Below are 25,384 nucleotides of genomic sequence, written 5' to 3' on the forward strand. Positions count from 1 at the left end.
AGGTGATCGCGACGATCATATAAGAAACCCCTGATGGCTTCCACTCGCTTCCATTGCCTACGATCGCCTCAGTACTTGCAAACGATCGATGCGATATAAACGGTCGGGGCGATCATATGAGAACCAGCCTTTACCATGGATATAGCACATGGGCATCAAATTGGCAATAGCTGTCCAATATATTGACTGGCTGACTCCTCTTTCATTTTACAAATTTTTCACACGGGTTTGAAATTCCGTATTGATAAATACACTTTTGTAAATCCATTTAACTAGAAGACCATTTTCTATCTTTTGTGAGATTGGCGATCTCAAAACTTGTTGTTATGTACCACCTTCTTTCATGAGAAACTAAGTGTTCATGATAATATTGTTTATTTCATGCCATCGAGAAATTGGGTAATTTTAAGCATATATATAATGGTTTTTACTTTTTATGATATTTGCTTTCGAAAAGCTAGAAATATCAGTGGCCTTAATTAAAAGAAGAATTTATACGATAATTAATTTGCTAATAAGTTCAGCAGAAACAGTTAAACGCGAATTGGGAGACCGAGAAACAGTCTATGCGAAAATGAGATCATGAAATATTGTTCAGCTTTGAAATTAATGCTGGCTGCGTTATTATTTAAATCTAAAGCGTTCTTCTCTGGACAGCTTTGATAGACATTTATTAAATTTGAGAGCAGCATGATTACCCTTGGCAACATTTTTCATTTGTACTGTTTCAGTAGACAAAAGGTTTATATATACCTTAAAAAATATTTTGCTTCAAAACATACAGGTAAAAGTTTGGTTGCACAAAATGAGCTTTATATTTGTATTTGTCCATATCATATTTTTTTGTATTAGCTATACCTGTCAAATAAATTGATTGATTGAAGGTTGTATCTTTGTTTTCTTCAATTGTGAATTTTGATGAGAACTAGTCAGATCGTGTTACGTAGAATAATTGTATCGCGGGGAATATCTCAATTGATGAGGAAATCCTCAATCCAAGGTGAGTTCCTCCCAATATGTTCTTGTTTTCCCGCTTTTATGTGTCACTTATGTACTACGATAGAGAGCTTATATATTTTTAATATTATTTAAAGGTATTTTACTCGCTTTTCGAAATTTCTCTAATCACAAGCCTATAATGTTTTCGCTTTTATTTTTTATGGAATTCAGTAAACCGCAAGAAATATCGATAGCGTACAGAGAGAAAATGAACGAATAGTTTATAATTATTTGAAAATGTATTATTCACAGGTTAATAGCACTCTAAGCTAGAAACGGTTAAATGATGAATTCGTATAATTCAACGCATTCGTCGAGATAACCGTCCACATGAAAGCGCCAATATTGGTCATGCACTATTGTACAATTACGAAATTCATATTTTGCCGATACGTGACATACGTCAGTATACTTATTAAAACGTTCACCAGCTTGATGTAAACATTATTTACAGGCAGCTCACGATTTCTCTAACCAACTTGTTCTTTTTTCGTTTCAAGACTACAGTTTCAAGGAGTAATATTTACTGCCCAGTTTGTTCCAAACAATCTGCAACGTTCGTCGAATGAAAAAACCGTGACAGGCAAGGATTTCACAGGCGAAAATTCAAACCAAGTCTAGAGTCTCAAAAAGGTAAGAAAAAAAAAAATAGCTTTTGCCGCATTCGTTGGCTTTTGTAACATTTGCTCGACTACACATCGTTCAAACCAAAGGAGCATAATTTTACACATCGCTTTACCCTTTTAAACTCTTAAGATGTTGTTTTTGTTTTTCAATGTAATATGCATGTTCCATGTCTTGACAGATAAAAAGAAATTCATATTGGGAAACTCTTATCAATGAACATTTGACTGCTGACACCAAAAACAAACCATCACCATGAACAATTCCACTCACATCGGTCTCGCTGATCATGCTTCGTGCCGGTTCGGTGTTTCTATATTCTTCACAACGGCCATGGCTTTTATCAGCTCAGCAGCTTTTATTGGGAACATTCTGGTGATTGTCACAGTGTACAAAACGCCAAGCCTTAGAACAAGCACCAACTACTATTATGTCAACATGGCGGTTTCTGATTTACTTGCTTGTATTACTACCTGGCCAATGTACCTTACGGACGAGACCAGTGGAAGTCTACTCCAAGGTTCTTCTATTGAATGCAAGATGGCAATATTTTCCAGAATGGTATCCATAATAGTATCCGTTATAAGTCTGGTGTTGATTGCTGTCGACAGATTCATTGCTACTGTATTTCCCTTGAAAGCGACTTTGATAACGCGAAAAGTAAGGACAGCTGTCCTGTTTGCAACCTGGCTGATATCGACAGCGTATTGTATTCCCTTGTTGTACTACTTTGAAACAGAGAAAATCGGTCAGGAAACATTGTGCAAACCGGCATGGAATGACTTTGGGGTCATGATATACAACATCACTGGCTTTGCCTTGTTCGTCCTCACTCCGTTTATTGCAATTATCATTCTTTATTCCCGCGTTATGCGCGTTTTGAGACAAAGGCTAAACTCAGAATGCAATACAAGAAGCGGCAACACCCAACAACTTAGAAATAAGCAGAACCAAAACATTATGAAAATATTTAAATCGATCGTTGTCATGTTATTCACGTGGTTTTCTCTGTTTTGCCTTTATTTGTTTTTAAAAATGTTATCACCTGAACTTTTTCTCAAAGACAGGTGCAAGTTGATTGAAGGTTTTGGTTTTTATCTGATTCCTTTGCTTAGCACAGCAACGAATCCGGTAATTTTGTTTGCATTTAGCAGCAATTTTCGTAGAACATTGCCTGACGGGTGTCCTTTTACGTTTGGCAAATTTCTTCCATGCTGTAAAGCGGAAACGATATCACCACAGCAGGAAAACGAATCCCTACCAGAACTAGAGGCGTTTAAGATTCCGTGTCCAATATAAAAAAATGGTCGAAATTAGTTACCATAGCCTCGACACCAGCGTTTGTCCTAGCTTCCTCACTAGCATGAAAACAGGACGACTTCAACGTATGAAGTTATTCAAAAGAGTTGTTGAAAGAGAAAAGAGTTGTAAAAAAAGAGTTGTAAAATACAGTGTACTTACAGAGTAATGGATTATTACTGAGCATTATGGTCTCAGAAAAAAATTAGCACTCAAGGCTGACAATCCTAAAACAACAGTCAGCAATAGGCTGGCTTGTAAACACATTCGTGTAAACAAGTTAATACGATGAACGTAAAGTTTTGACAATATGTTAGGAATATGTATTTTATGTCGAATAAATGTAGTAATACAATGAGGTAAATGTATTTCCAAAACGACAAACTGTATCACTCAATTGACGCTTGCGTTAGAATAAGCCTTTTCTTTAAGAGCCTGACAAACATTTACACCATGTTTGCATTAAATGTGTGCATTTTTAAGGGAACCTTCAATTCACTCTATACGAAAAGTTGACCTTGGATTGTTTGAAATAATGCCTAAATTCAAAATTTTTCAAGTAATGGAAATAATTTTGAATAACATTAAATCAACAAAACGTGAAAAAGATTATTGCCTTAAAATTTCTCGCGCGCCGCCATTTTGGATTTGGTGACGTGTAATGGTTGCCTATTTGTTTCACACAATAGATCCTTTGCATTCTAGGGAAGGCGCGGTGGCCTAATGGTAAGTGCGCCGTACTCCGGATCGAGCGGTCCGGGTTCGAGCCCTGGCCGGGGTCACTGTGTTGTGTTCTTGGGCAAGACACTTTACTCTAATAGTGGCCATCTCCACCCAGGTGTATAAATGTGTACCAGCGACATAATGCTGGGAAGGACTAGCATCCCATTCAGGGGGGAGTAGAAATATTCCTAGCCGCTTAATGCTATGGAAACTGGGATAAGCTGCGTCAGTACGGGCCTCATGGCTCGAGGCTTCCCCTTTTATATATTAAAGGGCCACTTTCTATTGCTATTAAGCGTTATCGTTGCTTCCTTGTCATTACAATAAGTCAAGAAAATAGCTCAATTTTAAAATAATATTATATTTTCTGCATATAATGTTTGTTATTGTCATTTTAGATGCCTTTTCATCAGTGTGAATAAGCAGATGAGCACTTTTATTTACCTAAAGGCATAAATGCTTTATTTTTCGAAAAAAAAATTTAATTTTTTTAAAAAACTATAATTTTAAAGTTATATGACACATAGGCATGTCGAATAGATTGATTTAGCTACTGTTGATCTCTTTTTCGCTCTATGAATTTTAAATTTTTCAATATGTAACCCTGTTAGCATACACGGGGTCACGGTAAAATTCTACATTTATAGCTAACTAATTAAAAAATTGTTATAGTCTAGGTGAATGCGTTTAACTAAAATCCATAGCGTCATCTTTCTTGATGTAAGCGATCCCCATGTCATTGTCTCCGCGAGGAATTAACTCATCGGAAAGAAAGTGCTCATGATAGCACTCTGTAATAAATTATTTAATCAAAAATCACCAATTAATACCTTCCAATGTTTTTATTTTATTTTACATCGTTTCCAATAAAGAAAAAAATCTCTAGAGTAAAAGAACAGTTCATATGACAACTTATTTTGTCCATGTCAATAGAATTTTAACTTGACTGGAACAGAAAGACACGAGCTTAGACGGCGAGAAGGCAATCCAGGCGAATTCGCCGAGACTACATACCAATTTCAACGAGTTTCGCAACCACGACGGCGATGCCAAGAACTACGTACATGCATTTCAAATACTAAGATCTTTGTGTTTAGCTGTGGGTGTCCTCAGCTGAATGTATAATAAGACAGGTAAATCCAAAAACAAAAAAAAAACAAACAATTGATGAATCACTGAGGTAGGTCACTCTTCGGAACAAGGAAAATGTAGTCATGTCACGTAGTTTTCCACATGACAGCTACGAATTGGAATCTACTAACGCACTCAGAGCTCAGTTGTACTGATCATTTATCCTCTTTTTTTGTGACGTTCTTTTTGAGATTCTTTTTGCCGTGACGTCGTCGCGGTTTACGTAAACTCCCTTTTGTTCAGTCACGAAAGTCTTGCTTGATATCTAATTATATTTATTTAAGGCATTTTAAAATTCCTTCAGTACACGTTTACCCTGATAAACATAATAGGCAGTTTAAGATACGCTACGGCGAGGTGCTACTACGGCTACCGTAACCGAAAAGGTCTGGGGAGAGTACGTCTCGGCAGTCCGCCAAATTTAGTGTTAAAGCAAGGCGAAATACAAAGAAACATAAGCTAAGGACTTGAAAATCTCTTTTATTTAGTTTTCCACAGCCGAATGGCTTCGCTCAAAAAATATATAGTTGTTGTTTGCTTTGCTAGGACTAACAGAATAGTTTTGAGCGAGAGATTCTTTCTACAGCAGCAATACACAACAACACAACAACAATTAAAATCGATGAAACGTTTAATTTTAAAAATACGAATATCGCAAAGAATACCGAGTTATGAACTGAAATATACCAGTACTCACCGAAGCAAAATGGTAGCGGATACTTATACAGCTATAGTACATCTCCACTAAACTGTGAAGGCAAAAAAATCGCACGTTCAACACGAGTACTTTTCTTGTCCATACCGACACTTGCACCGAACGAAATCGTCAAATTCAGGATAAGACTTTTTAAGCTTATGAGCGACAAACGCGACAATTGTTCGACTACAACTAAATTCAAAGGATACAGTATTCGTTGGAACTCTTAAAATGCTGAGAAACTCGTCGAAAAAGGACAGATAAGCGAATAAAATCCGACGTACTACCACTACGGCAAAATCTCCCGACTCGCGTAGTCAGATTTCACTCTACGGCTGGACGTGACTGACTGACATGCGCAGTATCTTATATTTGGAGAAAATTACTTCCGGCAGCCGTAGTAGCGCCTCGCCGTAGCGTATCTTAACTGCCTAATATTATGTTTCGTGGTTCCGTTTCCACAATTTCAGTGAGCAAAAGTTATCCCACCAGAACATTTTGTCCCAATTATCCTGCTGCATGTTCGTTGACTAAAATATATCAGCAGCCAAGAACTTCAAAGAAGCAAATTGAAATCAACTCTAAATCAAATAGGTAAGGTAATAGGTAATTATCAAGGCCGAATACAAAATGAAAACGGAACACAACAATCAGTTAAGAAATATTTTATGTTTAGGGGACTATGTACGGATTTAAACAGATTTTGGAATAGCCAACGTTTATATTAATGTCATAGGAAGCTTATTAATGGTTCATTTTTATTACCTACTGCTATTTTAGAGCACTAAAACTGTTTAAAAGCGCGTTTGGCTGTAGAACGCTCGGATGGAAATGGATTGCAGTTTGAATTTGTTTCCGCGCGCCTTAAAAAATCTATATTTATAGCCGAAGTTGATTTCTATCCCCAAATAAAGTAGCCTGAATTTCAGACATCCCTCCTTGGTCGCCTACTCCCAGAAGAGACGTCTGAACACATTTGGCTCTAATGCCGTCCGGTGACGTCACTACCCGAAAACCGGGTAGTGATTTTGATTGGTTGATTTAAACATTATTTGCATAATTATGTGAAATTATGACTGAATTTTACCGCGCGAGAAGAGTAATTTGAAAACGTTTGGAAAGAGTTCGAAAGATTTCACCTTCCCAGAAATGAATTTACTAGTCATTTACCTTGAGTTTATTACTTTATTATTTATCTACGGATGAAGAATAGTAATGGAAACCGGTAGGTTTTAAGCTGGCGGCATTCGTCGCTTCGACATGCAGTGTTTTGCCAAATTTATACGTACATGTATTCTTGTTTTGTCAACAAAGCCACTCGACGCTTATGTCCTGCAGCCTCGATGAGCCAGTGATTTCTGAACTCAGTTCCCACGGTCAAGTAGGATATTTTTGTATTGAATTCCGTTTCTTGATGCCTCTGTAACCGTCTAAATTGATTCATTTAAGTACTCACGAGTGTGTTGTATTTGTCCGCTGCGTCACATATTATATTTTGATCGCTAGATACTGAGATAAAGCAAATCAGTTCAGATTAAATCGGTTCCGTAAAAGAATATAGCCTGCAGTCGATTAAAATCTCATTCATTTGTCGCAAGTCTTCAATAGTTTACTATTAAAACAATTTGTTGCCCTGTAATCCTTTATTGAAGCGATTTTTCTTTCACAATTTCATGGCCTCGACAGAAACTTTTCCGCATGAATTAAAACCAAAGTGTAGTGACGTCACCAGACGGCATTAGAGCCAAATGTGTTCAGACGTCTCTTCTGGGAGTAGGCGACCAAGGAGGGATGTCTGAAATTCAGGCTACAAATAAAGGTTATATCTTCAGTTAAACGTTCAAAGATAAAGTTTTCAGAACAGTTTATAGACAAAAAATCTGCGAAATCCCTGTGACATAGTCCCTTTAATGAGCCAATTTGACTGTTATACGGTGTTGAAATGGTTTGATTTAAATCGATAATTTTTCCTGTATTCATTTTTATTCTTAGGAAAAGTCTTTTGTTATTAACTCTAATTTACAAATACAGTAAATCCCGATTGCACCCCGTGATCGATCTTCCAACGAAAAGAACAATAGAAATTTAGATATGGACAACTAATAAATTAGCAAGTAGAGCGTAGATTGAAACATTTTATAAAAGCGCCAGTCTTTCAGTATATTTCTCATCGAAGTCTGTTTGTTGTTAGCTCATTTTTTAAAAGGTTTCCTTTCCATCCCCTCCCCTCCGTAATTAAGCTCACACATTTACAAGTTCTTTCAAAGCCACATATCATGACTTATAAAGTTGTGATTTTATGGGCCCAGGCTTTACAACCGGAAGAAAGCGTGTCCGTGCTTGGACTACGTGATAACGCACTCCCACTAGCTACAGCTGTCAAACAAATAGATTCACTGAATGTTGATGAGTTGATCTGTTTGCTTACATCACAATTTTTATGAGAATAGGCAGTGGTCGTGAATATTAAAAATAATCTTAAAGTATGATTAGAGATAAATCGCAAATTATAGTGTATTGAAGGTGGGTTTTGAAGTCTTTAGCCAAGGCTCTCTCTGTTAGCGATTTGTAAGATAGGCGATATAATGTGCAATCTTCTACTTCAATAAAGAAAGCGTTAATGTCAATCATATTATTTCTTACGCAAATTTTTTAAAAAAAATCGCTTATTATTACCATATAATGTTTTCTGTTGTCGTCTTTTAATTGATTTAGAAAATCATGGAATATCAAGAATACTAAAGGAGAAGTTATGTAAAACATTCCTTTTTTCCAGGTTTAGAGCATTTCAAACTAGAAAAAAATCAAATACAGGTTAGACGCAGAGAAGATTCTCCAAACGAAAGCATCGAGATCACGCACTATTGTACAGTTAAAAAATTCTTGTTTGATACGTGATTTTAATTATTTATTTTACAGTTCAGCAGAACACATCTACTAGATTGGGGCGGTTAAGTATTACCTAACCAAGGTATCATTATTTTATTTTGCTTATGTCTGCAGCTGCAGTCAGAAATAATTATTCCATTTTATATCAAACAATCTGCTAATCTTTTGTTGGCTGAATAAACATCAATGTTCTTATTTTTACATAGAAATGCTTATTAAGCAAGACAAGAACAACTTCAAAGTAATGTAAAAAACATAACAAGAAACTCATGCGAAAAGAACTTTTGCTTTATCTTTTCTTAGTTATCAGCATCATCATCATCATCATCATCATCATCATCATCATCATCATCATCATCATCATCATCACAACTTAACCATATATTTTTCTTTCTTAAATGATGACACTGTCCTATTTGCTATGTCTTGACAGGTAAAGAAATTCTGAAAGCCATTCACTGCGGAATACTCTTGTCAATGAACATTTGACCGACTGTAACCAAACACAAATCACGACAATGACCAACTCCACCCACATCAGATTCGATGATCAAGCTTCGTTTCGGCTCGGCGTTTCAATATTCTTCACAACAGCCATGGCTATTATCAGCTCAGCAGCTTTGGTTGGAAACATTCTGGTGATTGTCACAGTGTACAAAACGCCAAGCCTTAGAACAAGCACCAACTACTACTATGTCAACATGGCGGTTTCTGATTTACTTGGTTGTATTACTACCTGGCCAATGTACCTTACGGACGAGACCAGTGGAAGTCTTCTCCAAGGTTCTTCTGTTGAATGCAAGATGGCAATATTTTCCAGAATGGTATCCATAATAGTATCCGTTATAAGTCTGGTGTTGATTGCTGTCGACAAATTCATTGCTACTGTATTTCACCTTTGCTGGGATAATACTTTAAGGTTTCCATATTTTAAGATTATGGTAGTCTTGTCTTTTAGTATCCCAGCAAACAGAGCTTTGCCAAAGCAACGCAATCATACTTGTATATATGCATAACGTCTAATAGGAGAAACAGGATACATTAATAACATTTAAGCAACAAAACGTGGAAAAGATTATTGCCTTTAAATTTCTCTCGCGCCGCCATTTTGGATTTGGCGACGTGTAATGGTTGCCTATTTGTTTCATACAATAGATCCTCTGCATTCTAGGGAAGGCGCGGTGGCCTAATGGTAAGTGCGCCGGACTCCGGATCGAGCGGTCCGGGCTCGAGCCCTGGCCGGGGTCACTGTGTTGTGTTCTTGGGCAAGACACTTTACTCTAATAGTGGCCATCTCCACCCAGGTGTATAAATAGGTACCAGCGACATAATGCTGGGAAGGACTAGCATCCCATTCAGGGGGGAGTAGAAATATTCCTAGCCGCGTAATGCTATGGACCCCATGGCTCGAGAATTCCCCTTTTATATACTCTAACAAAAGCGGCAACCATTTTATGCACTTTTTATTGCTATTAAGTGTTATCGTTTCTTCCTTGTCATTACACTCAGTCAAGAAAATAGCTCAATGTAAAATAATATTGTATTTGCAGCATATAACGTTTGTTATTGTGTTTTATAAACGTGTTTTATTCAGTGCGAATAAGCAGATGAGCACTTTTATCTACCTAAAGGCATAAAATGCTTTATTTTTTGAAAAAAAAAAAACAATCTTAAATCATTTTTGACAGATGAAAGACCTCAGCTTGAATTATCCGACGTAAAAGTTATATGACACATAGGCATGTCGAATAGATTGATTTAGCGACTGTTGATATTTTTTTTTCGCTCTATGAATTTTGAATTTGTCAATATGTAACCCTATTAGCATACACGGGGTCACGGTAAAATTCTACATTTATAGCTAACTAAGTTAGTAATTGTTATAGTCTAGGTGAATGCGTTTAACTAAAATCCATAGCGTCATCTTTCCTGATGTAAGCGATCCCCATGTCATTGTCTCCGCGAGGAACTCATCGGAAAGAAAGAGCTCATGATAGCACTCTGTAATAAATGATTTAATCAAAAATCAGCTATTATTGCCCTCCAATGTTTTTTATTTTATTTTACATCGTTTCCAATAAAGGAAAAAAATCTCTAGAGTAAAAGAACAGGTCATGTGACAACTTATTTTGTCCGTGTTAATAGAATTTTAACTTGACTGGAACAGAAAGACACAAGCTTAGACGGCGAGAAGATAATCCAGGCGAATTCGCCGAGATTACCAATTTCAGCGAGTTTCGCAACCACGACGGCGATGCCAAGAACGACGTACATGCATTTCAAATACTTAGATCTTTGTGTTTAGCTGTTGGGGTTTAAATTAAAGTGTCCTCAGCTGAATGTATAATAAAACAGGTTAATCCAAAAAAAAAAAAAAAAAACGATTGATGAATCGCTGACGTAGGTCACTCTTAGAAACAAGGAAAATGTAGTCATGTCACGTATCGGTTTTCCACATGACAGCTACGAATTGGAATCTACCAACGCACGGCAGAGCTCGGTTGTACAGATCATTTATCCTGTCCTTTTGTGACGTTCTTTTTACCGTGACGTCGTCGCGGTTTACGTAAACTCCCTTTTGTTCAGTCACGAAAGTCTTGCTGGATACCTTATTATATTTATTTAAGGCAGTTTTAACTTCCTTCAGTAGACGTTTATCCTGACAAATATATTTTTCGTCTCGGGTTCCGTTTCCACAGTTTCAGTGAGCAAAAGTTATTCCACAAGAACATCAAGTCTAACCAAAATAGGTAAGTCAAATAAAGAGCTTTGCTGTAATCATCACAAACAAAATCAAAACGGAACACAACGATCAGTTAAGAAATATTTTATGTTAAAGGGACAAGGTTACGGAATTTTAACAGATTTTTAAATAGCCAAAATTTATATTTGTGTCGTATGAAGCTTAAAAATAATGGTCCATTTTTATAAACATTTTCTATTTTAGAGCACTTAAACTGTTTTAAAGCGCGTTTGGCTGCGGAAAAGTCGGATGGAAACTGATTGCAATTTGAATTTGTTTCCGCGCGCCTTAAAAAATGATATTTATAGCCGGAGTTTGATTTCTATCCCCAAATAAAGGTTATATCTTGAGATAACGTTTAATGTTCAAAGATTGTGTTTTCCATGAGAAAGTTGCTATCACTTGTATTAGAACAGTTTACACCAAAAATCTGCGAAATCCCCGTGACATAGTCCCTTTAATTAGCCAATTTACTAGATTTTACTGTTATACGGTGTTAAAATGGTCTTGAATTGAAACCATAATTTTTCCTATATTCAAATTTATCCTTAGAAAAAAGGATTTATTTTTAACTCTAATATAAAAATACTGTAAATCTCGATTGCACCCCGCGATCGATCATCGAACGAAAAGAACAATAGATATTTAGAGATGGATGACTAATAAATTAGCAAGTAGAGCGCTGATTAAAATATTTTACAAGAGCGCCAGTCTTTCAGTATATTCCATATCACAGTCTGTTTGAATCTTTTGTTGTCAGCTCATTTTTCAAAGGTTTCTCTCCCATCCCCTCTCCTCCATAATTAGGCTCCCACAGTTCTTTCAAAGCCACTTATCATGACTTATAAAGTTGTGATTTTATGGGCTCAGGCCTTAACACCGGGAAGAAAGCGTGTCCGTGCTTCGTGATATAGCATTCCCACTAGCTACAGCTGTCAAACAAATAGATTCAATGAATGTTGATCTGTTTACTTACTTCACAAATTTTCATGAGAATTAGTAGTTTTCGTGAACATTAAATATAATCTCAGAGTAAACAGACATAGAGTAAAATCGCAAATGAGAGTCTATTAAAGGTGGGTTTTAAATTCTTTAGCCAAGGCTCTCTCTGTTAGCGATCTGTAAGGTAAGCGATATAATAAGCAACGTTCTTCTTCAATTAAGAAAGCGTTAATGTCAATCATATTATTTCTTACGAAAATTTGAAAAAAAAATCGCTTATTATTACTATATAATGTTTTCTGTTGTTATCTCTTAATTGATTTAGAAAGCCATGAAAAAAATTAATAGAATACTAAAGAAAGAAATTACGTAAAAATTCCTTCTTTCCAGGTTAAGAGAATTTCAACTAGAAACAATTAAACACAGGTAAGACCGAAAGTAGATAATCCGAATGAAAGTGCCGAAATCACACCGTATTGTAGAGTTATAAAATTCTTGTTTGATACGTTATTTTGACTATTTATTTTAAAATTCAGCAGAACGCGGCATCTATTAAGAGTAGCGCGGTTCAGAAATACCTAACAAAGGTATTATTTTTTTGTTTCATGTTTGCAGCTGCAGTCAGCAATTATTATTCTATTTTAAATCAAACAATCTGCCAATCAGTTTTGTTGGCTGAATAAGCAATTTAAATGCTTATCATGTAAGAGAAGAGCAACTTCAAAGTAATTAAAAAAAAAAACATCACAAGAAACCGCTGCGAAACGAACTAGTATTGCTTTATTTTTGCTTATAATTTATTTATTTATTTATTTATCATCATCATCATCATTTATCCTTCTTTTTTTCTCAATGACACTGTCCTATCTGTAATGTCTTGACAGGTAAAGAACTTCTGAAAGCCATTCACTTCAGAAAACTCTTGTCAATGAACATTTGACTGCCGAAGCCAAACACAAATTACGACAATGACCAACTCCACTCACATCAGCTTCGATGATCAAGCTTCGTGCCGGCTCGGCGTTTCTATCTTCTTCACATCAGCCATGGCTATTATCAGCTCAGCAGCTGTTATTGGTAACATTCTGGTGATTGTCACAGTGTACAAAACGCCAAGCCTTAGAACAAGCACCAACTACTTCTTTGTCAACATGGCGGTTTCTGATTTACTTGCTTGTATTACTACCTGGCCAATGTACCTTACGGACGAGACCAGTGGAAGTCTTCTCCAAGGTTCTTCTGTTGAATGCAAGATGGCGATCTTTTCCAGAATGGTATCCATAATAGTATCCGTTATAAGTCTGGTGTTGATCGCTTTTGACAGATTTATTGTTACTGTACTTCCCTTGAAAGCGACGCTGATAACGCGAAACGTAAGGGTAATTTTACTGTTTGCAACCTGGTTTATATCGGCAATGTATTGCATTCCCTTGTTGTACTACTTTAGAACAGAAGAAATAGGTCAAGAAACATTGTGCAAACCGACATGGAATGACTTTGGGGTCATGATATACAACATCACCGGCTTTGCCTTGTTCATCGTCACACCGTTTATTACAATTATCATTCTTTATTCCCACATTATGCCTGTTTGGAGAGAAAGGCTAAACTCAATGTGTAACGCAAGAAGCACCAACACACAACAAAAAAGAATTAGGCAGAACCAAAACATTGTGAAAATATTTAAATCGATTGTTGTATTGTTATTCACGTGGTTTTCTTTGTTTTGCCTTTATTTGTTTTTAAAAATGTTAACACCCGAAATTTTTATCAAAGACAGGTGCAAGTTGATTGAGGGTTTTGGTTTTTATCTGAGTCCTTTGCTTAGCACAGCAACAAACCCGGTAAATTTGTTTGCATTTAGCAGCAATTTTCGTAAAACATTGCCCGACGGGTGTCCTTTTGCGTTTGGCAAATTGCCTGCATGCTGTAAAGCAGGAACCATATCATCACAGCAAGAAAACGAATTGTTAGAACTAGTGTCATATAAGAAGACTCTCCACAGCAGCGTTTGTCCTAGCATACTCAAAAGCATGAAAACAGGACTACTTCAAAAATAGTAATTACTGTTAATTTTAAGTTGTAAATACAGTGTACTTACAGTTTAAAGAATAATTATGGAGGATTTTGGTCTCAGAGAAAATAAGCACTCAAGGCTGACAATCCTAAAACGGCAGTCGACAATAGGCTGGCTTGTAAACACATTCGAGTTAAAAAGTTAATTAGAGTAAAATAAGATGAACGTAAAGTTCAGACAGTATGCTTGGAATTCATATTTAATGTCGAATAAATGTAGTAGTAAAATGAAGTATTTCCAAAACGACAAACTGTATCACTTAATCTGACATTTGCATTTGAATAGGCCTTCTCTTTAAGATGTGTAACAGATTAAATTGAACAGAAACACCAACAATGTGAAGTAAATAAATATAATGCATTGCAACTCTTCTGCAGAAATTTTGGTCAGTAATTTATAGAAATCTGGTGACGAGAACACGGGACAAAAGGCGGAATACTCTCCAGTGAGAATCTGAGTTTTCCTGATAATGTTCGTTACGGCGTAAGGAAAGTCAAAAAAGAAAAGACATAAAATTAAAGCTTACTTTCCCACTGGGCGACATTGAATAATAAAGGTGTGTATCTGTCTATCACTAATGTAAATTCAGGTTGAATTGCACAAATTAACGTGATAACCATCGACCATATTTCGCCTTCCTTGCAGAAAGAGTAAACCACATTTCTTGTTAGATCAGGTTATGTACACCAGTGAACCGGTTTCTATACCACAGTTTCGAAACATAAGTAGTTCTAGTTGATGGTGTATAGTTGTGTAGTTGCTAATAAGCAATGGAAATGTCTAAATTTGAAGGTGGCAAAGGTTAATCCACTGGCCGATTCAGCTCTGCGTTAAGTTTATCAAAGAAGAGTAAAAAACAAGCACAGATGTTTTGATACCTTACAAATTAGATGCTAAATGAACAAACATGCAAGCCTGTTTGTTGCTACTTCGCCCAATTGTTCTTTCAACAGAAAATGATTTTTATCATTTTCGTTTTTCTTAACTGAGAGTGGGGAGTTTAGCAGTCGATCGCCAAATATGGTCAGTGTGTGTGTTTTCTGTCCAAGAGATTACCCAATATCGCCACATCAATCATAATGCAAGGGCACGTAATATCCGGATCCTAAAAGCTCAAATTTGTATTCGGCTTTCAGTAAACACAATATCAGCAAATGCTCCATCACTTATTTAAATACATCGAAGATTGAAGTAAAACTATGCGTGTGTTACAAAAATGTTAATTCTAAGCTATCCAGTGTAAAAACGGGAATAAAATAATTTTTCATCGAGGAATTTAAAATATTACATCAAAAGGTATAGCTTTCAGATGAAAACGTAGCGTGGTCGATCAGACAATCACATAAATGTAAACTAAGGGTAGCGACAATCTTGAATGATTCATAACAATTTTAAAAAATCCCTTCATTTATCCGATAGCCAAAAAAAGAAAAACAAAAGTAGAAAATCCTTGAAAAACAAATTACCTCAAAACTTGGCCAAACATGTTGTTGATTAAATGGCTCTTGGGCTTATAGGGATAGATGGAAACACCTCGAGGAGATTTATTTTATTTCATTTTATTTTATTCCCGTAATCTTTGGAGCAAATTTACATTTTAATTTTACTTCCCATGTGTCCAAATACCATTTTAATAGGATATTCAAACTGTGAACTAACTTACCACTTACCTAACTTTTTCTTTGAAACAGGTGTGCATAACTCTGGGGGCATTGATTAAAATCTATTTGCAAAATTAATAGTTTCTTATGGCAAAAAAGGACTACAAGAAATCTTATGGAGTCACAAGAGATCACAAGAAAATGATTTTGTTAAAAGCTTTATAGGAAAGTCGAGTAATAAAAGTGTTGTTCGTTGTCAACTGCGCTATTCAAAAAAGACAAAGAACATTTTAACAGGTGTCATAATTCGTGTCATTATGTCTGTTTTTTGCATATGGTGGCTTTTTTAATTGTAGCAATATATTTTACATTTCCTTGCAATGGCAGTTTTGCACACAGAATTAGCTTTAGAAAATAGAAATCCATTAGCCTACAGTGGCAAACATCCGAGTAATGAAAACATCACTATATTCATCAAGCAAGCATGTAACGAGAGTAAGGCAACCTACTGTGTAATTGACACACAATTCTTAGGACTAACATAACAACAGATGTGTGGCAATCAGCGAATGGAACCGATGCTTTGATTATTTTTTTTACTAAAAAACATAAAGCTCAAAAACAAAATCGAAGCACAGAGAAACCACAAATGGACGTTGTATTCCTCTTGATTGCCTTGGAGTTATTTTCGTAACAAACTTAAGAGAAAAAGAGCCAAAAGAACATTTATCAAGGAAGCATTTCACTGTTGTACTATATGGGTTAAAAAGGACCAAGAAGATAGCAGGACATTATAAACAAGAAACATCACCATGAACAACTCCACTCACATCAGTATCGATGATCAAGCTTCGTGCCGGCTCGGTGCTTCTATATTCTTCACAACGGCCATGGCTGTTATCAGCTCTGCAGCTTTCATTGGAAATATTTTGGTCATTGTCACCGTGTACAAAACTCCAAGCCTTAGAACAAGCACCAACTACTACTATGTCAACATGGCGGTTTCTGATTTACTTTGTTGTGTTACTACCTGGCCAATGTACCTTGCTGACGAGAGCAGTGGAATTTTATTCCAAGGCTCCTCTACTGAATGCAAAATGACAGTGTTTTTTAGAACGGCATCAACAGTAGTGTCTATTCTAAGCCTGTTCCTGATCGCCGTTGACAGATTCGTCGCTACTGTATTTCCCTTGAAAGCGAAGCTGATTACACGAACATTAAGGGTGGCTTTACTGTTTGCAACCTGGTTGATATCGACAGCGTATTGTATACCTTTCTTGTACTATTTTAGGACTGTAGAAGTCGGTGAGAAACAATTGTGCAAATCGGCATGGACTGACCTCGCAGTCATGATATACCACTTTACTGGCATTGTCTTGTTGGAAGTTATTCCATTAACAGCAATAATCATTCTTTATTCCCGCATCATGCGCGTTTTGAACCAAAGGCTAAACTCAGAATTCAACGCCAGTAGCACACAGCGAAATAGAAATAAGCAGAACCGAAACATTATGAACATATTCAAATCGATTGTTGTTGTGTTTTTCACTTGGTTTTTTCTTTTTAACTTTTATTTAGTTCTTAACATGTTTTTCCCTGAACTTCTTATCAAAGACAGGTGCAAGTTGATCGAAGGTTTTGCTTCTTATCTGTTTCCATTGATTAGTACAGCAACGAATCCGGTAATTTTGTTTGCATTTAGCACTAACTTTCGTAGAGCATTGCCTTGTCGACGCCCTTTTACGTACAGCATATTTCGTTCATTCTGCAAAGATGAAACGATGACACCACAAAAAGATGTCGAATTCCTTCCAGAACTAGTTGCTTATAAAAAGACTAAGTGTTAAATATGAAAAGGTCGATATTATAAATATCCTGTTTGCAATAGCGCTTAAAAATTCAAGCATTGTTTTGTTATTATTTTTGCTAGCCTAGGTACCTTTAAAGCATCGAAGGAAGACGGCATTAATAACAATATTTTTTTTATTCTGGCCAATGAAAATAACACAAACAAATCAGTGAATCAATCAAAACTCTAAACAAATACATGTTGTGGGAAAACGTGCCTGAGCGAGTCGCTGGTGGTTTTGATTTTACTTATGACTGGTTAAGAAACTCGCGCTATTTTTTTTAAGCCGATCACCCAGCATTCAAATACTAAACCAAAGCAAATACGAATTATTTTCGATACTCAAGTGAAAATCGCTCTACAGGTAGTCCCATGTTTAAGAAAAAAATAAGGTGGGGAATATGGTAATGAATACGTTTGACACTCAATGTTACAGGTCCGTCGGTAGACCCCCCGGGAGGGGGGTACTCCCATAATTTTCGGATAGGGGTGTGCCGCGAAGGTTCTTAAACCCTGACCCTATTTAAGGTTAAAGAAAGCGAAAATTGATACCTTTTTAAGGCTCAAAACCGAAAAATGACACCCTATTCAAGGGGAGGAGAAGCGTTCCGTGACGACCCAACGAATAACGGCTGACCGCGCACGGCAAGACGCAAATCTTATTAAAATCTCTTTACTAATACCTGAACAGAAAATGCAGCTTTAAGATACCTCTTTTTTTTTCGTTTAGCTGGGCGTTTATTTTAGCTAATAGAATTTAGGTACCCTATCTAAGGATCACACCGGGAACACATTGCCAAAAGGAGCAAAAATGATACCCTATTTAAGGACCGAGAACCTCAAAAACCATACCCTATCGGGCGGCACTTACCTATATAGGCCACATATGGGAGTACCCTCCCCCCCCCCCCCGGGTAGACCTAGAATAACTGAACAGTTATATACCTGATTGAAGAAACGTTGACCCATGAAAAGCATAAAGCATAATCGATGCGACATAAATGCTTACTGGCAAATCGGGAAAAGTTATTGTCCTCTGTGACAGAATGAACATACGAATAGAACGTTTGAATAAATCATGCTATTAAAGCTCTCCAATTAAGAAGGAAAATATCTTGATTATAAATAAATGGAATATTACTAAGCTTACCAATGCTGTCTACCAAGGAATCCTTTTCGGTCTTATTTCATGGTTTATGCTTTTCATGGTTCAACGTTTCTTCAATTAGGTATATACGGTACATTGTGTAATAATGCAAGATCTTACGCGGTGTTTTTTAAAGAATGTTTGCACCTTGGAGGTTTGGCTGCTTAACTATGAGCTGATGGACTCACTGTAACATAAATGTAAACAGTCTGAAGTGAATTTATAATGAGTAACGTTAAATTTGTTTTAACAATTTTATAGAGATGATCGGAGTTATGTTGTTGATCGCGCAACTAAACAAAAATAGCTAATATATAGTTTAATATTTAGGCTAATATTATTACAGTAAGGTATTAGCATTTATTGTACCAGAACCTATCTTTCTCAGTCTTATTCGGTGAGTTTTGATTAAATAAACCTTTACAAATGTTACTCGTGACAGTGGGTTATCCTTAGCGCCTTTTTGAAAAGTAATAAAGGCCGGGTTAGGATGAAGTGCTCTCACACGGACCACTCTTTATCCTTTTTACTTTTATTGCTTGTTAATCCGGGGGTTCACCTCCTCCGTATGTATGGTTTATACTTTGGTTAGGGTAGCCTTGAATAAAATTGTTGTTGTGATGAAAAAAAATTGTCAAGGCAAGTGAATTACCATTTTTTGATTGGTGCGATGCAGTGGTTGAATCTGAAAATGTTACTTTCAAACCGTTAACATCCTTTATATCGACAGTAACACAACTTTTCGGTCATCATTCGAAGGAAAACTTCTGTCCATCCTGGTCTAAGCTACAGTTATTACATTCCCTTTTCTGTTTTTTTTTTTCATATCTTATTAAATCGAAATTTCTGTTTGATCAAAAAGTTTCAAATGGCACTGGCTAATTGTTCAGCTGCTTCTTTAAATTATCCAGTTGTGATTTTGGATTATTAATGTTTGACAAGATAAACAGTGCCAATATTGTATTTTAAGTTATACCCTGCAGGCACATCATAAAGTTAAGATTTCAAAAAAGTGATATTTAAATAACAGGCAAATGGTGCAAAGGAGAATATTTTCAGTTGTAATCAAACAAAGAAAATTTGTTATGATTGCAAATCTGCGAAGTAAGGAAGTACTAAATTATGGTTTGATTATTATTTTTTTTTCTTATTTTAGCGAACGAGGGGCCTGAAGCAAAATACCAACACTAAATCATAATTATGATTATAAGGCACAGATTTGGTGCAGTTGAAGCACAAATTAGGCACTATCTTGCTACAGTTTAGGCACAGTTTATGCACGGTTTGGGCACATGTTAGGCACAGCTAGTTACTGGCGTTGCAATTTTATGACACATTCATGAAATTAAAATAATGAAAAGAAAAAAATGTCCTGGTATTACTCGTTGGTTATTATGGGCCGCCCTTTTTAGATATGATTTCCTGCATTTCGTCGTTCTCGTCGACGCAAAGATTAGTGTTTTTATCGTATTTTTTTTTTTTTTTTTTGCTTTGTGCTGATGGCAAAAATATATCTTTTGATTTTAATTGCACTGCAAACGGACATGGAATCTAAAATTTATAAATGCAATGGTAAATGGGTTAAGACACTGCTAGGAGAAGCGCTAATGTTAGCAAATTTCCATTAATTTTTTTTCATAAAAGCACTGTAAGATACTGTATACCAAACCCCCTGGCCGGGCCTGTTTTTTTTTTTTTTTAATTAAATAACAGAAAGTAATGTTGATACTTACGTGATTCAGCTGGAACAGTATGCCCGTTTCTTTAAACACAAAGCAAGATTGCCTGCTATCTATTCCTCGGTCACCCCGGGTAAAAGAGGACTTATGACCCGCAACTTCTGTCGCCACAGAACATATTGCTTTCCCTGTCCGCCAGCGATTACCAAGCGTGTTCCGGTGTTTGGGGCAAGCTGTCATGCGCTATTGGCATTCTTGAGGTACGAAAATCCCTAGATGCCCCCCAGCACCGGAATTTTTTCGAGCAAAATGCTCGGAATTCGGGCAAAAAGCCTAGAGAAAAAATAAAAAGGAAGCCGACAGTCTCAACATAACGATCAAAACGAATTAAATCAACAAAAAAAAGTATTGGAAGTATACCGAAATTTTTGGTTTAAAAGTCAAAATTTCTCATTTATCTGCTTTCGTTTCCTCTCGCAAATTACTATAATCATGTTCGATTTGTCTTGCAAATTCTGCGTAACACTGACCTCAGATTCAGGGGCGTACCTGCCTTTACGCGAAGTACGCAGTTGCGTACCAGAGTTTCCCCAATTTTTTTGCATTTAAAAGAACTTAACATAGAAGAAAAGTCGTGTTTCTCTGCACGTAGTGTTATTATGATCTCTGAATTTTTTCTGCACCTAAAACGTGAAAGTTTGTCAAGAAAGCAAATTCTTTTTCCAATCAGCTGCCACTTAATTGGCGATTCAAGATTTAATTCCATTCAACTTCAAATGTGTGTAAACTTTGCTGAAGTATGGTAACGAGAATCCTGTTAAATCTTACAAAAAGTGGTCACACACACGTGATTTGTAAGATTTAACAGAATTCTCTTACACACATTTGAAGTATGACATAGGTTGGTATTTGACAGAATTAAAAATATCTATTTTTAAAAAAATAGTTTTTCTTTCAACGTTTTCTTTTTCTTTTTTCCTTCCTTTTTGGGTTGTATCAGTTGTATTGCAATAATACGGCAGTCTCCAATATCTATCTGCGTCAAAGTGATTTTGACTGGCTAAATGTCACTATACTATTTTCCCCAAACGAGCCTTCTTACTATGGCAGTGTCCACTAGAGTTGCCATTTAGCATCATGAGAAGAGTCAAGACCTACATGCACTCAACTATTATCTTTCATAATAAGCATTATGCAAATTACGCATGAATACATCGTGAAGTTGCGTTTCTTATCGGTGTGAATCTTGAGTGCCCAGATTTTTTATTTGATATTTTAATAGTAAAGACATAGAGCTTTTGCACAGTGTTTAGTTGGACTTGATATCGGACATACCGACCATACGGTGCTTTTTTGGCCTCTAAAGTTTTTTATCATTTTTTGCCGTTTACCGAAGTGCTTGATAGAGCAATATTTTAAAAGGCGATGGAAATCTCAAAATAGCTAGAAAAAATTAAAAGGGTCTGTTGCTTGAAAGAAGAAAGATAAAGTATTATTCTAAGTTTATTTCGATTCATGGCATTGAAAGTTGGTTTGATAGCAACACCGAGAACTTTGCCAATTTTACGCATATTTTTTGCATATTTAATGAGCTAAAATCACTATTTTTGATTTTTCTTAATTTCTCGAAAAGTATAAATGCCAAGAAGAAAAGAATAATATTTTCGAACAAAGTTCCCCAAAGGTGTTATTCAGGCAAAGTTTCAGGATTTTCGATTGAGGGTGCCTGTCCAACGATTATTCATATTCTGAGTCGGACAGTCTTATAATGTTTGTCAAGATAATTAAACAATGCCATTATTTTATTTTCGCGAGCACGTCATTTTGTAGTGCGTTCAGCTTCCACTTTTTATTAATCTGATCATGTTTTTTATAGTGAAAGCGGAAATTATATCCTTCAGGCGCACAATTAACTTCAAATTAAAACAAAAATGAAAATTCAATATCTCGAAAAGAGTGCAAAGGGAATATTTCCATTTATTTCAAATTCAAGCTTTACCTGATCAATATTCCATGTGTGGAAAATCTTATCTAATTGTCAATCAGTCGGAGGTCAGGCATTGATGGGTGTTGTGCTGTTTGCATGGGGAAAATTTTTATCACTTCTAATGGTCAGTTCTATGGAGTTTTAAGGTGAGTATACGTTACAATTAATTGCAGATAGAACCTTCTTATCTCTTTTTCTTCCTAAAGGATGACAATGTTCGAGTCGCTGTTTTTATGCCGTCTTGCAATTTGGTATAAAAAGGCGCTCATTTTAATTTTTACGCATTATTATAAGGTTTCTCAATAGTCTTCTTGTCAGTAAGTTAAAAAGCTGTAGAACTTTTAATCGTTTTGCGGGATTTAAAGAAAGCAAAATCTGTGGGAAGTTTAGTTTGCTTTACCAGCTAGCTTATCGAATTTTAAACGAGAAACAAGTGCATTTGGTAATTAAACTTAATGACTTCCACAACGACGCACAGATCACGCAATAATGTTTACAATGTTTATTTAAACGTTGTGCGGCTTGATATACCTACTGAAACATCTATCCATTCAGTCCAATATTACTTCGACCAAGATATGTTATTTTCTTTTTATCATCATTTCCATTTTTGTGATCATTTTCCCGTTACGTATTGCAAAAGCTGTTTCGCTGGTTATATAGACATTAGAAGGCAACATTTTACAGGCTTTTAACAAAGTTCCATGGTTAAAAAGGTACGTAAATCAAACAGTATTACGGTTTTAATCGGTTTTTTTTTCGATCGTGCTTCAAATAACAGTCCCGAATATACGAATGAGTGCAAAATGACGACGAAACATATAGAGTGATGAATATCTTATTACTTCTGACAATCACGAAACCTATCAATCAAAAAAGGTAACGAGCTATTCATTTTGTAGTCATTATTTACCACGGAAATTTTGTAGCTTAAAAACAAAAGAAATGCATAGCAATGGGAAAAATAGAACAGTTGTTTGTACAGTATGGAACTGAAAAGCTCAAAGCGCTAAAAAAGGAAGAGAAATCGCATATAAATATAGCGACACATTTTTTAGCCTAAATCGTTTGGAGTTTATGCAAAGTTAAAAGAAAGCAAACGGCCTAAATAGCTACAAAAAATTTGGAAAGATAACATTTACTGCCCGGCACATTTGTTAAGTTCGGCATATAAAGCAACTGTTGAAACTCAGTCAAAAATTCGACTTGCCAAGATCGAAAATGCGGCTAAGGTCGCATTAAATCCAAATCTACCAAATTAAAATGATTTCAACGTCGAACTTCAGGTAGCTCATTCCTGAATTAGATACGGTACAGAAATAATCAGCACACAGATTATTACGATAGTTTACTTTATACAGAAAGCACAGCTTTTAGTTCGTTGAAATTGGAGTCTAAGATCATCACAAGAAACTAAAGAGAACAAACAGAGAAAAAGGTATAATTGACTATCTTTGCGTTTCGTGTTATAGTTGGAGACGGGTGGACAGAGCTGAAACAGAACTTAAACAAGAAAGATCATCATGAACAACTCTTCTTACGTCGATCCCAATGAATTTCCGGCTTGCAACGAACGCCGTTTCTATATTCTTTACAACGGCCATGGCTATAATAAGCATAGCGGCATTAATTGGAAACATTCTGGTGATTTTCTCTGTGTACAAAACTCCAAGCCTGAGAACAAGCACCAATTACTACTATGTCAACATGGCGGTTTCTGACATTCTTACTAGTCTTACCATTTGGCCGCTGTATCTGACTGATGAAATCATCACAAATAGTGGAAGTCTACTCCAAGAACCTCTGGCAACTGTTGGGTGCAAAGTTGGAGGATTTTTTAGATTGGTGTCAACTACAGTGTCCACTCTAAGCTTGGTGTTGATCGCTGTCGACAGATTCATCGCTACTATATTTCCACTGAGAGCGACGCTGATTACACAAAAGTTTAGGGCTGCATTATTGTTTGCAACATGGTTAATATCAATAGCATATTATATTCCCATATTATGCTATTTTCGAGTGGAAGAGGTTGGTCAGGAAAAGTTTTGTAAATTTGCGTGGAATGGCTTTGCCCCCACGATCTTCAGTATTACCGGTTACGGCTTATTCGTGGTCATGCCCTTAATTACGATTATCATCCTTTATTCCTCTATCATGCGCGCATTGAACAAAAGACTAAAACTAGGCTTTACAATATGCAGGTCCCAACAGAACAGAAATAATCAAACTAAAAATATCATGAAGATATTTAAATCGATAGTTTTAGCGTTTTTCATTTCCTATTCTTTCTTTTGCGTGTACATTATTCTTAAAAGTACTTTGCCAAATGCTTTTATCAAAGACAGGTGCAAGTTCATGGTAGGTTTTGCTTATTTTGTTTTACCATCGCTTAGCACAGTGATCAATCCGATGATATTATTTGCATTTAGTACTAATTTTAAGCAAGCTCTGCGCATGCAAAATCTGCAATTTTTTTTCTTAAGCAGACTGTGTTCACATTGTAAGCCGACTGGCATATCGACACAGCAAGAGGAGTCCCCACCGGAACTTGTGACATTCAAGCAAATTTGTGATAAATGGGACAAGGAATAAACTAAAACAATGGTAACAGAATTTGATTACAACTGTTAATGTGTCACCTATAGAACTATTAGTCTGCCAAGTTTCGCTGGTCGCTCAACACAGAAACGCTCGAGCATGGGTTATGCTACTATGTGGAAAAGGAAAACCAAAATATACCAAAACGTGATACAGACTGTGCATATCATTATTAATTGTCGCCTCTATCTCTATCCCGATCGGGTTGAGAATATTCAGTTAAATCACGTTGCCATTGAATTTCAATGTCAAATATACAGACAATAGAGTGTGTTCGTGGCGGCCATTTTGGAGGAGTGAAACAATAAAATGATTTTCCTTTGGGGAAAAACTTTTTTTTTTGCAAATATCTTTTATTGGTTGACTCCTCCAACATTGCTGTCATGAAAACACTCTGTA

At 36.1% G+C, this 25,384-nt stretch overlaps 3 protein-coding genes and 1 pseudogene across 6 annotated transcripts; all 4 read left to right on the top strand.

Annotated features, from left to right (window-relative positions):
* Positions 1-878: 878 nt before the first annotated feature.
* LOC144655409 (G-protein coupled receptor 83-like) lies at positions 879-3,372 on the top strand. 2 transcript variants are annotated; one of them, XR_013571088.1, is made up of 4 exons: positions 975-1,000; positions 1,500-1,632; positions 1,805-3,028; positions 3,061-3,372. XR_013571088.1 is itself a non-coding variant. In XM_078515671.1 (2 exons), exon 2 carries the CDS (start codon positions 1,879-1,881, stop codon positions 2,920-2,922), a length of 1,044 nt encoding a protein of 347 aa, XP_078371797.1. In that variant the 5' UTR covers positions 879-1,632; positions 1,805-1,878; the 3' UTR covers positions 2,923-3,372. The 2 variants fall into 2 exon arrangements, 1 of the variants encoding a protein (XP_078371797.1); XM_078515671.1 differs by having other exon boundaries at positions 879-1,632; positions 1,805-3,372.
* A 7,480-nt stretch (positions 3,373-10,852) lies between these two features.
* Positions 10,853-14,444, top strand: LOC144654219 (neuropeptide receptor 22-like). Of its 2 annotated transcripts, none has more exons than XM_078514307.1 (2): positions 10,853-11,112; positions 12,932-14,444. In XM_078514307.1, the coding sequence occupies exon 2, from the start codon at positions 13,016-13,018 to the stop codon at positions 14,105-14,107; it is 1,092 nt and encodes a 363-aa protein (XP_078370433.1). In that variant the 5' UTR covers positions 10,853-11,112; positions 12,932-13,015; the 3' UTR covers positions 14,108-14,444. The 2 variants fall into 2 exon arrangements, with proteins under 2 accessions (XP_078370433.1, XP_078370434.1); XM_078514308.1 differs by lacking the exon at positions 10,853-11,112 and adding an exon at positions 12,462-12,485 and having other exon boundaries at positions 12,938-14,444.
* A 2,093-nt stretch (positions 14,445-16,537) lies between these two features.
* LOC144654039 (QRFP-like peptide receptor) lies at positions 16,538-17,572 on the top strand. Its single transcript, XM_078514155.1, has one exon. It carries the CDS (start codon positions 16,538-16,540, stop codon positions 17,570-17,572), a length of 1,035 nt encoding a protein of 344 aa, XP_078370281.1.
* A 4,882-nt stretch (positions 17,573-22,454) lies between these two features.
* Positions 22,455-25,016, top strand: LOC144654639 (QRFP-like peptide receptor; annotated as a pseudogene). Its single transcript, XR_013570957.1, has 2 exons — positions 22,455-22,533; positions 23,860-25,016. The product of XR_013570957.1 is annotated as a QRFP-like peptide receptor (transcript).
* Positions 25,017-25,384: the final 368 nt, after the last annotated feature.

Source organism: Oculina patagonica, chromosome 5, assembly GCF_052425735.1.
Source record: "Oculina patagonica isolate OP01 chromosome 5, crgOcupat, whole genome shotgun sequence".
NCBI lineage: Eukaryota > Metazoa > Cnidaria > Anthozoa > Scleractinia > Oculinidae > Oculina > Oculina patagonica.